This window comes from Temnothorax nylanderi, unplaced genomic scaffold (assembly GCF_030848795.1).
Source record: "Temnothorax nylanderi isolate EJ_2023f unplaced genomic scaffold, tnyl_v1.0 TNYL_tig0013_pilon, whole genome shotgun sequence".
Taxonomy (NCBI): domain Eukaryota; kingdom Metazoa; phylum Arthropoda; class Insecta; order Hymenoptera; family Formicidae; genus Temnothorax; species Temnothorax nylanderi.
The window spans coordinates 380,741-394,614 of NW_027249075.1; the positions used below are offsets into that span (position 1 = coordinate 380,741).

General features: G+C 40.5%; 1 protein-coding gene across 2 annotated transcripts in view; it reads left to right on the forward strand.

Moving 5' to 3' along the window:
- Positions 1–192: 192 nt before the first annotated feature.
- Positions 193–13,874, forward strand: part of LOC139767921 (ribosomal protein S6 kinase alpha-5) — a 36,058-nt gene continuing 22,376 nt past the window's right edge. The window contains exon 1 of one of the 2 annotated variants that reach the window (XM_071697658.1): positions 193–327. In XM_071697658.1, the coding sequence (XP_071553759.1) occupies positions 225–327 (103 nt within the window). In that variant the 5' untranslated portion in view covers positions 193–224. Of the gene's footprint in view, positions 328–6,801; positions 8,391–13,874 lie in introns of those variants that run through there. The other variant, XM_071697657.1, reaches the window with a different exon arrangement.

A 13,874-nucleotide genomic window follows, 5' to 3' on the forward strand; every position in this document is an offset into this window, starting at 1 on the left:
CACGGTGCGCGAGAGACGTTTCCCGACGCGGATCGGATATGGGCGTACCGTGTCGTCGCCGCGAAATGCGCGTCGATTGAGCGCGGATCGAGAGCTCGTTCTCCCGATCGTGACGTTCCAGCAGGAACGACGATAACAGTGTGACAAGTGGGAGGGGTAAGGGGGGAGCAGAGGACAGAGTGCGAGCGAGCGAGCGAGCGAACGGAGGAAGAGAGCGAGAGGGTATGGAGAACGCCATGCAGCCGCTACTTCCACCGCCACCCCCGCCCGCCTTCGACATGCCACGGAGCAGCACGGAGCAGACGGTCACCCACGAGTTGATATTCGGTACGTCCATGCTACTTGCTTTTTTCTCCGCCACCTCGCGAGAGCCTGGTAAAGAGTGTAAAGGTGTCGAAGCTCCGGCGATCTCCGCTGATCGCCGCCGAATCGTGGATCGTGCGATCGTGCGAGCGATTTCTTCCCCCCCCCCCTTCTCCTAGAACAGCAAGTCGCAATGAAGTAAAAATGACGATTTTTAGGTCGTTTTGCCATCATTGCGACTCTCTTTCTGACTTGGATCTCCGTTCGACGATAGAAGCGCGCTTCGCGATCGCGAGCTCCGTCCGAAAAGTCGCATCTCGGCTTCGATATATCTTCCACCGCGACCGCGAACATCATTACTTCATTACGGTACTTCATCGTCACGGACTTTATCGGACTCGGACTCGCTTCTCAATGTCACTGACGCTGCCCGAATACGTTCCGTTACGCAACCCGTTTGACACGCGTCGCCGTCGCGTCTCCGTACTCTGATAGTAACATCGTAGGATACATCGTGCGAGGAAATATATCGGCGTGTGTGTCACTTTATGAAACGTTTCGGATCAGACGAATAACAGCGGCGTAGCGCCGCTGACACGCGCGCGCGCGCGCGACGCGTCGTATAAAATTAAAACTTGCGACGACGAGAGAAGATGAGTTTTTGCGCCGGCTGGCGTGTCCGGTCTCGCGTTTGAAAATCGTTCCCGCTTGACGAAGAGGAACGAGGAAGAAAAAGAAGAAAAAAAAAGAGAGAAGAACTCTCTCGCGTCGCTCTCTCGATCGCGTTGTTGCGTCAAGATCGCCTCCGAGAGGCGCGCGTGGCTTCCCGCCGCTAGATAAATAGGCTCTTTCTATATTTAACCGCGGTATGTAAACATAATCAGACGCAATCCGTTCGAGAAATTAGGTCTGATCCGGTCAAAAACGCGCTGTCCCGCCGCCAAAAATCATTCACTCGCGTCCGCCAGATCTGGCAAAGGCAATGCTTCGGGGTTTGGGTATCCGAGATCAAGGAAATAATCCCGGTCTCACAATGGCCACTAAAATTCGTTAGGCTGCATTCTTTCCTTTTCTCTCTCTCTCTCTCTCTCTCTCTCTCCAAATTTCTCTTTTCCAAATTTTTTTCCAGACGTCAAAGATATAGGCGCCGGCTGGTCGAAGGAAGGTATAAGACGTTTAGATTACTAAAATGTCTCCCCTTTTGCCTTATTGTCTCCAAAAGACATTCTTTTCGTCGATATCTTTACAGAAAGAAATATCGGTAGAAACCTTGCTATTTTCATCCGTTAATTGTTAGGAACGCATTTTTCGTATATTGTTCGTTTTAGCTTAGAAGATATCTCTTGTTGATCAGTAACTTCAGACACTTTCTATTTCTTAGAAAAAAAAACAGCACGAGATGTCTTCTGTTGAGGCCGGTTGGTCTAAGGCTTTTGTCTCTTTCATCGTTACCTGTCTTCTCGTTCTCATACCTGCTAATTGATATTTCTGAACGTACCTCTGATCCTCTGAAAGTAAAAAAAGTAATCTTGTTAAGTTGTTTACACAATGACAAGGAAAAGAAAATTATTGCCCTTTTTTAAAATTATTGAACCTTTTTCTCAAATGTCTCTGTCCATCCTCATCTGTAGATAACGAATTATCGGAGAATTGTTGGTTAAGAGAGTATTTTATCATCGTATATTTTACTATCGTCTTGGCTAGAAAGTTATATAGGTAGGTTTTTCACGGTAATAAATAAATATTCCTAACTGTATATAAAATGTGTATATAAATGTATATATATATTTTTTTTTAAATAAATTGTATGTATCATAAATATATATCTATATAATATATTTATATATTATACATACACCTATATATCACTCATTTGCTACAACAATAACAGATCTCTAAAAACAAATTTTTCCAGAAAATGAGTTTGAATGTTTTGAATCATTAAAATTTTGTAATATCATTTTTAAATTCGATTTTGCTGTAATAACTTGTAGAGCAGTAAAAGTATCATTAGCTCTTTATTCAAATACCCGTTCTTTTTTGACAAACAATTTAAAAAATGACAATTTTTGAGTTATGTTGTAACAAATGTGCGATATATATTGTGCATCTAAAAAATATATATTATTATTAATTATTGTAACATTCACCTGCGAGTACACCAAACAAAAGTGCGGTAAATTATATAACATTGCTTAATATTTATGCGTCACGGTATATTTAGATTATAGTTTAGAGAAATTACAATTTTTTAGATATCTCACATCACTAAAGTTACATATAATGACGTAGAAACGCTGTGAAATTGTTTGTCACGAGGCAGCCAAATATATGCTTATAGCCTGGGACCAGGAAAACATCATTTGTTTAGGTATAGTTTCATCGAGGAAACATCGTTTTATCTGTATATCGTAGTATCTCATAGTTTCCTTTCTATATTTTTTTCCAAAATATGACCTAAATAGCTCAACGATATTAAATACCTGCCTCGTTGAATTTCCATTTAACAAATTAATATCAATTATATAATTACATGCTGTTAAATAATTCTACCACTGTTAAACTAATTAAATCAAGTGCTGCAATTAGATTAAGTGTTCGATTTAATAAATTTTAATCCTAGTATTTCGCGCGCGCGCGCGCACGTGTGCCGTTTTAAAATGAAAAACAAAAGGAAATAGGAGGAGAGAATTGAGTGCGACGATCACGTGAGATATATATGATCAAGCGTACTATCGTCGTTGTTGTTAGCGCGCTATCGTATATAGCACGGAGTAATATTACATCGTGGACCGGCGTCAACGATTAAAGGCCCGGCGTATCTCGACGGTTTTCAACGTCGTAACCGATTATTTATTCAACAGAAACGACGTGCCGCCACCTGTTAAAATGCACACGAACTCGTTGAGTGAACATTCCGCTTTGCTCCTCGCCGTCTCCCCCCCCCCGCCTAGATCTCTCTTCGAACTTTTTTTATATGCTTGACATTTAATTTTAAATGTTACGTTGGTGCCACCCAGAGCCCGTGTTACTATTCACAACAATTGTTGCGAGTTTTTACAAACACAGAGAGATGAAGGAAGCAGCAAAGTCACGGAATGACTCGCGGTATTCGTCGCTTCTGGAAATTCTAACTCTTTATTCGGAAAATAAAGAGGAGAATGAATGCATGATGATGAAATGCAGCGAGATTGTGAATCCTCTGAAGTTGATTTTCCATTACTCCTGAATCTAATATGTTTTACTTACTTTGAAAAATTGTCAATGATTTACGACGGAAGTTTTATTTCTGAATTTCTTGAAATTTACTTAAAATCATCCTTTAGTTTCTCGCCAATTTTAATTTTACGCTTCGCGTACAGTAGTTTACGGCAACAATAATCAGCATGTTCTTGAGAGATCTTTTTGCCCATGCCGGAACATAATAATATAATTCGAGAGATAAAGTTATATCAATTATAACTTTTTAGTACATAATTTTAACATCTCTCGATTGCTCGTTTAGCTGGTCCTTGAACTTTCTTCACTGTTTTTTGAGACACACGGGCTTGATTTTTTCATATATCTTATATAATTTCCGATCACTATATATTATTTCTATTTAATCTTCCGCGTTATATTTGTTACTTTCGATAAAGCGAATTTTTAGACCGCGGGATACAGCAGCGAGAATTCCGTTTGCTATCTTTCTCGCTATTTGCAAAAGACCAAATGCTGGAGTAGTCACGCTGTTATCACGCGAAACACGATTAAATCGTCTTGGCTACGGGCTACGAGCGCACCCGCGAATCCTGTTCTCGTCGAGAGCAGAAAAAAAAACCGCGAAGCCGGCCGCGCGCCGTCGTCTTCGTCGTCGGGTTTTCGATAGACGATATCGCCGGAGCCGGTTTCCACCGACGACGTTGGCTTCCCGGTGACAAACCCGCGTGAATGTTATCCAATCGACCGCAAATGTCGCCGTTAAATCGTGACACCGAAGCTCTTTAACCGTAAATTCGCGCGATTGACGACTGACGAATTTTATCTCCGGTTCATCATTTATGGTGTACGTAATTCATTATAATCTCTCGTTAACAGTTGTCGCTCACTGCACGCTAAAATGTTAAACGCAAAAGACCTGCGATGGTTACGAAATTCCTGTCTAGTAAATAATTTTAAATGTGTACCTTTTTTTTTAGTTTATTGAAAGAAAACTTGCATTGGGCTTCGAACGATAGGAATTCGCAGCAAATAATTGCCAATTTTTATTGACATTTCATATTTATTATAATTTACGATGATATTGTACTGGTGGAATATTCAATGTAATAATATCATTATAAATTATAATCTTTATATAATTTAATTTTAACCGATTACAAGAATCGCGTTATTTGTTAAATAAGGATCGCGTAAATCCAGCAATCACGGATAAACTTTTAAAATCATTCGGGCAAATTGAAAGTTGAGCCAAAGGGAAAATTCCATACTTACCACTCCACCATTGAAGCCCCATGAAATATTTACTAAAGGTCAAAGGTAAGCAGGACGATGGTTTTCTGAACTTTAGCCCCGTGCGTTTGAGCACGCTGAAGCGGAGCGCATTATCGGCTTGTAAATTTACGATTGTAAACGATGAATTGAATAGCCTCTGTAAATCACCTACAGAATTGTAATATTAAATGTTTCTCATAAATTTTTCATATCTTAACCTTCGGAAACGCGATTTTTCTTACCGAGAAAATTAGATCTAGAATCTATTATTAATATAACAAATTTAGAATCTATTGTATTTCTTCCAGGGAAATTTATTACATTATACATCTTATATCGTTTATCTTACGTTTTGCTACTTAATTTATTTATCATAAAGTCATATTAGTAAAAGTTAATAATTCTCGCAATGTTCGTATTTTTCTCTTTTATTTTGTCATCCGATGATCAGTCAACATTTGATCGTTTTAGTGTGTGAATTTTTGAAAGGGAATTGCAGGGAAGGGAACCGAAACGTAAAACTCCGGCAAAAAGTCAACAACTAGTTTCGAAGCTTTCGAATATTTGCAATGGGCGGTATTTCTAAAATTTTCGAAATACCGGCTTATTTCGCTCGTATATGCTCATTTGAATAAACAACTTTTATGTACACACTAGGAATTCTCAATCTGTAGCCTGCGGGCCGGATCCGGCCCTCGTGAAGTCTCATGTTAATAAACGTTAATAATTGTCGCAACAAAATGCTCGTATTTTTCTTTTTTATTTTGTCGTCCGATGATCAAGATTTTTTGGCACAGCCAAGAAATCAAAGGCCAAGAAATTTCAGCGTTATAATATAAGAGAATTTTAAAATGAAGATGTCTTGTTTTTATATGATTTTCCAAAATAAAACTTATCCGACCCTTCGGTGATCACAAATATTTTAATATGGCTCTCTTGATAAAAAAAGGTTGAGAACCTTGAGAACCTCTTGGGAGATACACCATTCGTGAGTAAACATCCGTTCGAAAAAATATGTTAAAAACAAAATTAGCGCTCACTATCAGTGCTTCAAACGCATTGGTATCTTTCAAAACACATACTTCAAAATACATCCTAAAACTCTTGAGTCTTATTTTCATAGCATTAGAAAACAAGATTCTTATTTAAAAATTTTTTATTTTATTAATTATTAATTATTTGTTATTATTAACCAAATTATTTTAAAAGGAATAGATAAAATATCCCAGCTATATCTTTTGAAAAATACCGTGTGATCTTGAATCCTCTCTAAATTTCTTTCGTTTTAGTTGTTGTCAAAGATTGTTTGTGTTAAAAATCCTTTTTTAATGTATCTTTATAATTGCTTTTGCATGTAACATATTCTAATTAACGATATCGAGTAAATATTGAGAAATACTCGAATTTTCATATTTTACCATAAAAATGATACTGTAAAAGAGATATGTAAACTTCTATAAAAAAAATAAGTGTTAAAATCACACGATTTATAATGGAAATGTATACACTTGTTGTTCATGCGATTTTATATATCGTATTTTTTACAGTATTTGACGTACAATGACATATTTTTCATTCGGCTAATTAGATTAATTATACGAAGCAAAGTACGATATTGCAGCCAATGCGCAGCGCATAGGGGGCAAAGGGTTATCCACCCTGTGAGAAACACGGGAGTTCCGCGTGCTTGGCGTATGATATTTCATTGTTTTCCTTTTCTTACCGTACGACCGCGATACTACACGTCGCGGCGACCATTACATATAATTTCGATTTTCTCGAAATTTCTGCCTGCGCGAAGAGCAGTTCGGCGTTCGGAGAGTCGCGTTATGTAACCTTGGGGCGCGGGGTCGCGCTAGAGCCGTTCCTGAAGAGGGGGCCCTCGGTGTTTTCCAAATCAGCTGTTAGCACTCGGCCGGGCAGCGGGAGAGAGGGAGGGTGGGTGGAATCGGGTGGGGTGGATAAAGCGCTCTGGCTCTCGCGTAGGGTCCGTCGGTCAGGTTCTTCAGTCCACAACGACCCTGCGCGGCGAGTAGGTACATCGTGTGGATTCTCGCTCGCGCCTCGTGTAACTCCGCTCGTATTGTGGTGCGTAACGCGCAACGGACACCGACAATCTCGTCATAGCGTCGTGCGCCTGTCACGGCGAGACCGCAGACTTTCGCGAGGACACACACGCTTCGTGGATCTCGCGCGTTATCGAAACACGGACTGTTACTGTACGGGTGAAAGTGAAGCTTTTTAAAGCCGAGGGACTGGATACGACGGGGTGTCCGAAATTGTTTCCCGTTGCGTCAACGTTCGGCAGTGTCGCACACTGGCGACCTTCGACCCCGGAACCATCCGGCGTCGACGTATCCGTGACCGACATTCTCATCCTCATCCTGGTCCTCGTCTTCATCAACTGGAAACGCGGTCGGAGTATCTGACGAGAACTCCTGCAGTTTCTATCTAACAATAAGACTTAACGAGGACACGGATACTCTGGGCAGAGACAGATATCTCATTCGTTCTGTCAGACTGATGAAAAACTACGCGGAATCAACACGTCGCGAATAGGCTCGCATCTGTGCGTGCTTTTCGAAGCACGCGTCGACGTCCTCGGCGGACTCGCACTCCCGGGGAAAAACGGGGCGAGATATTCGCGAATCTGGTCAAGGCCCGCCGGCATTTGTCCGACGATCGTGCGAACAGCCGCCACAGCCGGACTGCGAGCGTGTCGCTCGCCGCATGCTGCGCGGTGGTTCCCTAAGTGTGTCAGTAGGATAACTGACGGCGTTTACGTTTCGTTTAACCGACGCGACGCTTCGCGATCGTTGCGCGAAAAAGTTCGACTTATGTCGATCGCCGATCCACCGCCCCCCGCCTCTTTCTTCCTACTTTTTTTTTGTCTTCATTCCCGCTGACATTGCTTCGCGCCGCGACGACAGTGACGTACGCGGCACGCATCGTACCCCCCCGGGTCCGTCGTTTCGCGATGGAGGAAGAGGAGAGTCTCGTGGCGACCGACACTGTCTCGGTCCCGTCGAAGAAGGAGAGCGGTTATTTCGAGGAAAACTGCGGTGACCTGAGCGACGTAATCTTCAGTAATTACAATCATTACGGGGCGCTCCTCAGCGTCGACCCCGCTGGCATCTTGATCATCAACGAGGCCAGACGCTCGGATCACTGGGAGGAGAGCAGGCAAGGATCCTCTTTTTCTTCCGGCCTGGTCGAGGATATAAACGACCTTGACGTTAACGACTCCGACGAGGCTAAGGACGACGTCGCCAAGGACCCTGAAGATGTTAAGCGTGACGTCGCCGAAGGCTCCGAGATAGTCGTTGACGGCCGCGTAGGCTCCGAGGAACTTGCCTATGCCCGCGAGAATTCCGAGGCGATCTTCCGTGTCCAAGACTCCAAGACAATCGTCAAGTCCGAGGCACCTGCCTGCGCTCACGAGGACTCGAAGGCAGTCCTCTGCGTTCACGGAGACACCAAAGCGGTCGATTATATCAACAACAGCTCCGAAATAATCGATTGCACCGAAGAGGATTCGACGAATGTTGAGTGTGCAACGAGCCCCTCCATCATCGTTGAGGACTGGGATGATGTGGAAATATCTGATGACACAGGTAAAACCACCCCCTGTCGATGATAGAGATGTTATATCACCGTGTCTTACGGATCCTTTTGTTCACAAAAAGCCACGTCTTTTCGTCGTTTGTACTTTGCGCGTCCGTCGATTAGTAATTCTTCAATGATCGTAGGCTCATTGTCATTATCCCTCGATAGTTCGAAAACAGTCGTCTTTCGTGTCAAGTATGCCACGCGTGTTTGTCGTTAAACTGAAAAATAGATACGATGAATGGGAAGGTGAGTGAATAAATGAAAGGCAAAGCAATATTCTTTTAAGACGCGGAATTTATGTCGACCGGCGAATGTTTACTGTGCGTGATATTTAGCAATGGCTTCAACAGGTCGTAAATACATATGTAAGTACGGCTAATAAACCGTAGGCTTCTTAAAACCCATTAGGTATCGATCTGATTGTTTGATATTTCCCCATTTGCTATTGGGTTGCGGCACAGCATTCGCAACGCTCGTAATCTTAAAAAAATTAACAGTTTCTAATTATATCTATCGTGCTAATTTGTTGTACACACGATTTAGAAAAGTTTTCCATTTATTTATCTTTTTTGACGCTAAATAAAAAGTATATAGAATATATAAAATAAAATTGACAACTTATTATCTTTGACGATCAATAACACCTTCGCAGGTATCGGTTTAAGGCAAAAACTATTAACTATTAGTTCAAAGGCTATGTTAGGCGAATAATTTAGTATACTTAAAATATAACCTTTGATAACGACGAAGCCAAAAAGCGCTGTCATTTTAAAGGCCATGTACATATTTTATACGTACTGTATTGTAATATTTTATTCTAAGAATTTGATTATTTTTTTCAAATTGCATAAATTTAAAATGTGATAGCTTTTAATGTCACTACATAACGTGTTTATTCGAACTATCGTACATCAATTAACATATTTTTTAATAAATTTATCTAGGACTAATGGTGGCTGCGCATCCATCTTACCTGTATGTAAGAAAACGAATCGTTAAAAAACCGTTTTTTATATTCAAAGTATCTTCGGTGGGCCATTATAATGGAAATGGTATATAATGAAGGCCAAAAATCATTAGACGAATTTTCATAGCTACAGATTCAGGCAGCTTAATTTTTAAGCCTATTAAAACTTCGGATGGTTCCTACCTGTCGCTAAATATTCGAAAGCCTTGACCAAATCTTGACTAAATCATAAACCCCAGCGGTTCCGTTAAACCATAAAATATCTTCAATTTACTTTTATCGCAAAAATCTGTTTCAACACCGCAGGTAGTCCGATATGACTAGGATTAGTATTTTCTTCGCGACTAAAGTAACAGAAGGGAAGATAAAAAAAGAAGGAAGATAAAGAAAAGCGCAAACATACAAAAATATCCTTTCACTGGGGTTTTATGTTCTTTCTATTTTCAATAGTTTCAGGCAATCCAAAGGCAATCTTTGAACAAAGAGAAAGAACTAGGATTTTCCTAGAACTTCCTCAAACCCTACATTCTATAGTCTTCGCAATATTATTCTCTCAACTTTATTAATGATAGCCATGACAGGTCTTTTCAGATTCCTTTGTTCTTGAGATATTCCCAATTCCCATTGTACTATCTTAAGGATTTGAATCAAGGTTCCAAACTTTTATAACGTTTGCTTCACGCATTAAGACCAGTAGGTACGTATTGTTTTAGGCTCACTATCACCCAAAAAAAAGTATTCTATTTACAAAGTGAAATTTCCTGTAATCCTATATTCTAAGCAAAAACTTTTACAGAAAGAGTATTCCTCTGTCAATAAAGTGGACTATTCATCAAAAATCTATTACATATTATTCTAACGGTTTTCCTCTTGTATTAAGAGGAATATGTTTACTTGAAACGGAATATAATCTGTATACAAGAGGAAAATGATATTAAGAAGAGCAAGATTGTAAATGCAAGACGAATTCCTCTAATTGTAAAAATATTGTGCTTAGAATATTTTCCTCTTGATTTTAGAGGATTCCTCTTGAGGCCATATATAAGAGTAAAATCCGCTAAAATTTAGAGGATTCCGCTAAAACTGAGATTATTTTTTTTTGGGTGATCTTTTATTCACAGAACCCTTGACGATCCGATGACGAGCTTTTTCTGGCGCGTGCGCATGATTTTTTTTAGCGCGAGCACCCAACAGTTAACTTTTCTCGACGCGAATATAATGCGGACTTCGACCTTACGCTCCGTTGCCGCGCGATATTGTCCTTCGTGCGTGAAAAAAATTTTTTTTTTTATAGACGTTTGTGTTTGTCCCGAAAAGAGAGATCACGTTTCGAAAAAGAAAGATCACGGCTCGTGTTGATTCAGATTGCGCCAAGTGTGGCGAGAACGCGCGCTTCCTCCGTCACATTTATAGTTCACAGAGACTTTCAGCAATCAATATAATCATTTCTTTATCAACATACACTTGCCTTCTTTTATTTCCGCTCACAATTTGCGCTTACATGTTCCTGGAACATACTAAATCATTGTCCGAATCGTTTCTCGTGTGTCACACATTTTCGTACTGAGAAAATAATAACGTTCTTTATTTTACTCCCTAATACTTGCGGTAGTTCCGGCATACGTGTTTTTTAGCGAAAGGGTGAGGAGTTAATATCACGACAGGAAAGGGGGAGGGGAGATCTTAATCACTTTCTCCTGGTATATACACCGAGAGACATGACACGGCTGAAACGCTCAGGTTTTGCGCACTTTCGAAACCAGCCGTGTTGTTATTCTCAATTGAGGGAAGCTCGTTTCGAGTCTCCGAGAAACAGCGCGACGTTTTAATTTTATCGTTATACTAAAACGTTGCGCATCCGCGCCACTAGAGAATTGTTTTTCGCGTCAGTAATATTATATCCGATTCCAATGTTCGTTCGACATTTGACATATGCGAGAAGCTCGCGGACGGGGGGACGGTGTGTCGATAAATCGACAAAAAATCGTCCCGTTTCGTATTCTTTGTTCGCGCAATATCTATGAACGAAAGAGTTGAATGTCGAAGGCAGCAACCCGAAGGCGTTTCTTTGCCTGCGAACAAGTTAATCGACACGCGGAAAGGTGGTAGCTCATTCTCGTCGCTCGCTCAACAACCGTACCGCATCTGCAAGTGCTATGGGAGATCTAAAAATAAACCGCTATTATCAATGCGAGAAGCCGTATCGAGAGCCAGGGCAAAAATATCCAATTACAAACATTACAGACGTTTTCACAGAATAGCCTCTTTCTCTCCCTGTCCCTTCTTCAATGATACAAGCCGTCGTGCATTATATAACGTTTTATGCTATCGTGAAAATACAATATATAGGCGCTTGTGCCGCCGTTTATGAAACTGTTTATGAAAGTCGGATCGATCTTGCAATCGGTGATAAAAGTAACGCGGCAAGTATGTTTTACGCCTGACACGTTCTCTGCAAATGCAATTTCTTCTTTCGCATACATTCCGCTGAGAATTATGGAAAAGGAATCGTATCACGTAAAAAGAAAAATATCACATGTCGCTAAAAATAAACGGGTAGATGTGACATGTACCTACGTGAATATAACGTCCGCTCGTGCAACGTGAGCACATCGTGCCAGGCTTTCTTCGCGAAAAAGAGCTTGATAAAATAAGAATTAACTCAGCGTGGTTTTTTGCGTGATAAAATGTAACGGTCGTTCGTTACACAATTTTTGTTGCAGACGCGCGTTGTATAAACATTCGAAATTAAACAGAAATGATCAACATGTACGCAAACATACTGGCAATAAGCACTTTTGACGCGAAAAACAATTGTTCGAGAGCCCGCGTTTTCCAAAGTTTCATAAAACTTTGGCGCAACAGGCGTTCACGCACGTTGTATCGTACGCGCCACTTAATATTGCAATCGCAAAACGATTGCGATTTGGAGTGTCCATCGATACAGCATGTTGCAGAGAGTCTCTCAATTACACGGCACATCTGGTCGACAAGAATGATTGCCCCTATCTGAACATCAATAATTTCCTAGTTCTACGGAAATAAAAAAAAAACAGCAACTAAAGGATTTCGACAAAGAGAAGATTGATAAGATACTTGATTTTTTAGGTAATCTTGTACGGATCTCGCTTTAGTAAGAATTTCGGAAACACTCTAATTTTTACAGATTATTTAATGATATTTAAAGAATTGATAAGATAAAATTGGGCAAATTAAAAATACATTTGGGACATCGTTAAAAGTAAATTAGAATACTTTCTTAATGAGACTTCCTGATTGAGAAAAATTCTAAATCGGTCAGGAAGTTCGTGAGCGAGACAAGCGGCGTTTGTTTGCATATTTACACGTGTACATGTACTTACTACGTGCCTATAAAAAGAATTCTCGGAAATAAAAGAGGATTCCGTACGATGCTAAACCGATTCGAGATTGGGCACGTAGCTACAACGAGCGACAGATACTCGTGCCGCCGGATGGCCGTGAAAGATAGGTCATAATGAAGAAAGAGAAAATAAGACTAAAGTCTCCACGTGGATGCCGGAAAAGCATAACGCAACTGACTCGATCAATCTCTAATAACGCGTGCTTCATACGGGACGTGAGTTACCGATACAAAGGATTCAAACAGCTGTTGTTCTATAAATAATGCAAGGTTGAAGAATAAACCGGTAAATACTGGTACGAAGTGATAAACTCTATCCCTCTGTCCTTCCATTTTCATGTTATTTTTACCCAAATACTTTTATGTATATTTTATGTATTTTTCCTTGTTCCCCTCGGGCACGCGAACGGATGTTAGCGATTAACAATGCGACTGACTAACATTACATCGCAATTTGAAATTAAGAGATCTCGCCAGATTGAGCATCGAAGACTTAAATAAATTTGAGTTTAATAATTAAATTTGAGTATATAATTAAGCTTATAATAAAATATAATTTTAGTGAAAGAGTATACCGAAATGAATATCTTTGACGGACGTCTCTTGCACACAATTCCTTTTATTTTTATCAGAAAAGTATATAGAAATTAGATGCGAAGGATAAAAATGTGATAGGTTCGAAAATATGTATCGACGGAAGTGTCGTCTGCTCGTTCTCTCCATGCAAGTACACGGCAATTCATCGTAAACTTAAAACGGTGCTGTGTGCTGTAATATTTTTCAACGACGCGACGCGATATACGATTATCTTGCCCAGAGGTACCGAGTACGGTTACGTACGTACACCCGATACATCCAGTGGCGTAATATTTGCCTTGTTTCTATTACGAAAGTGTCTCCACCGAAAACGCTGTATTGTAATATTCGCTCGACCAGCAAATACTTCAATTATTGAGCGCGAAATTATGCGGCCACACACCATTTATCAAGCGAGGAATTATTAGGCCATAAAAAGACGAGATTTTTGCGCAACTTTGCGTATCTTCGTTTCGAACGAAGAGAGAGAGAGAGAGAGAGAGAGAGAGAGAGAGAGAGAGAGAGAGAGAGAGAGAGAGAGAGAGAGAGAGAGAGAGAGAGAGA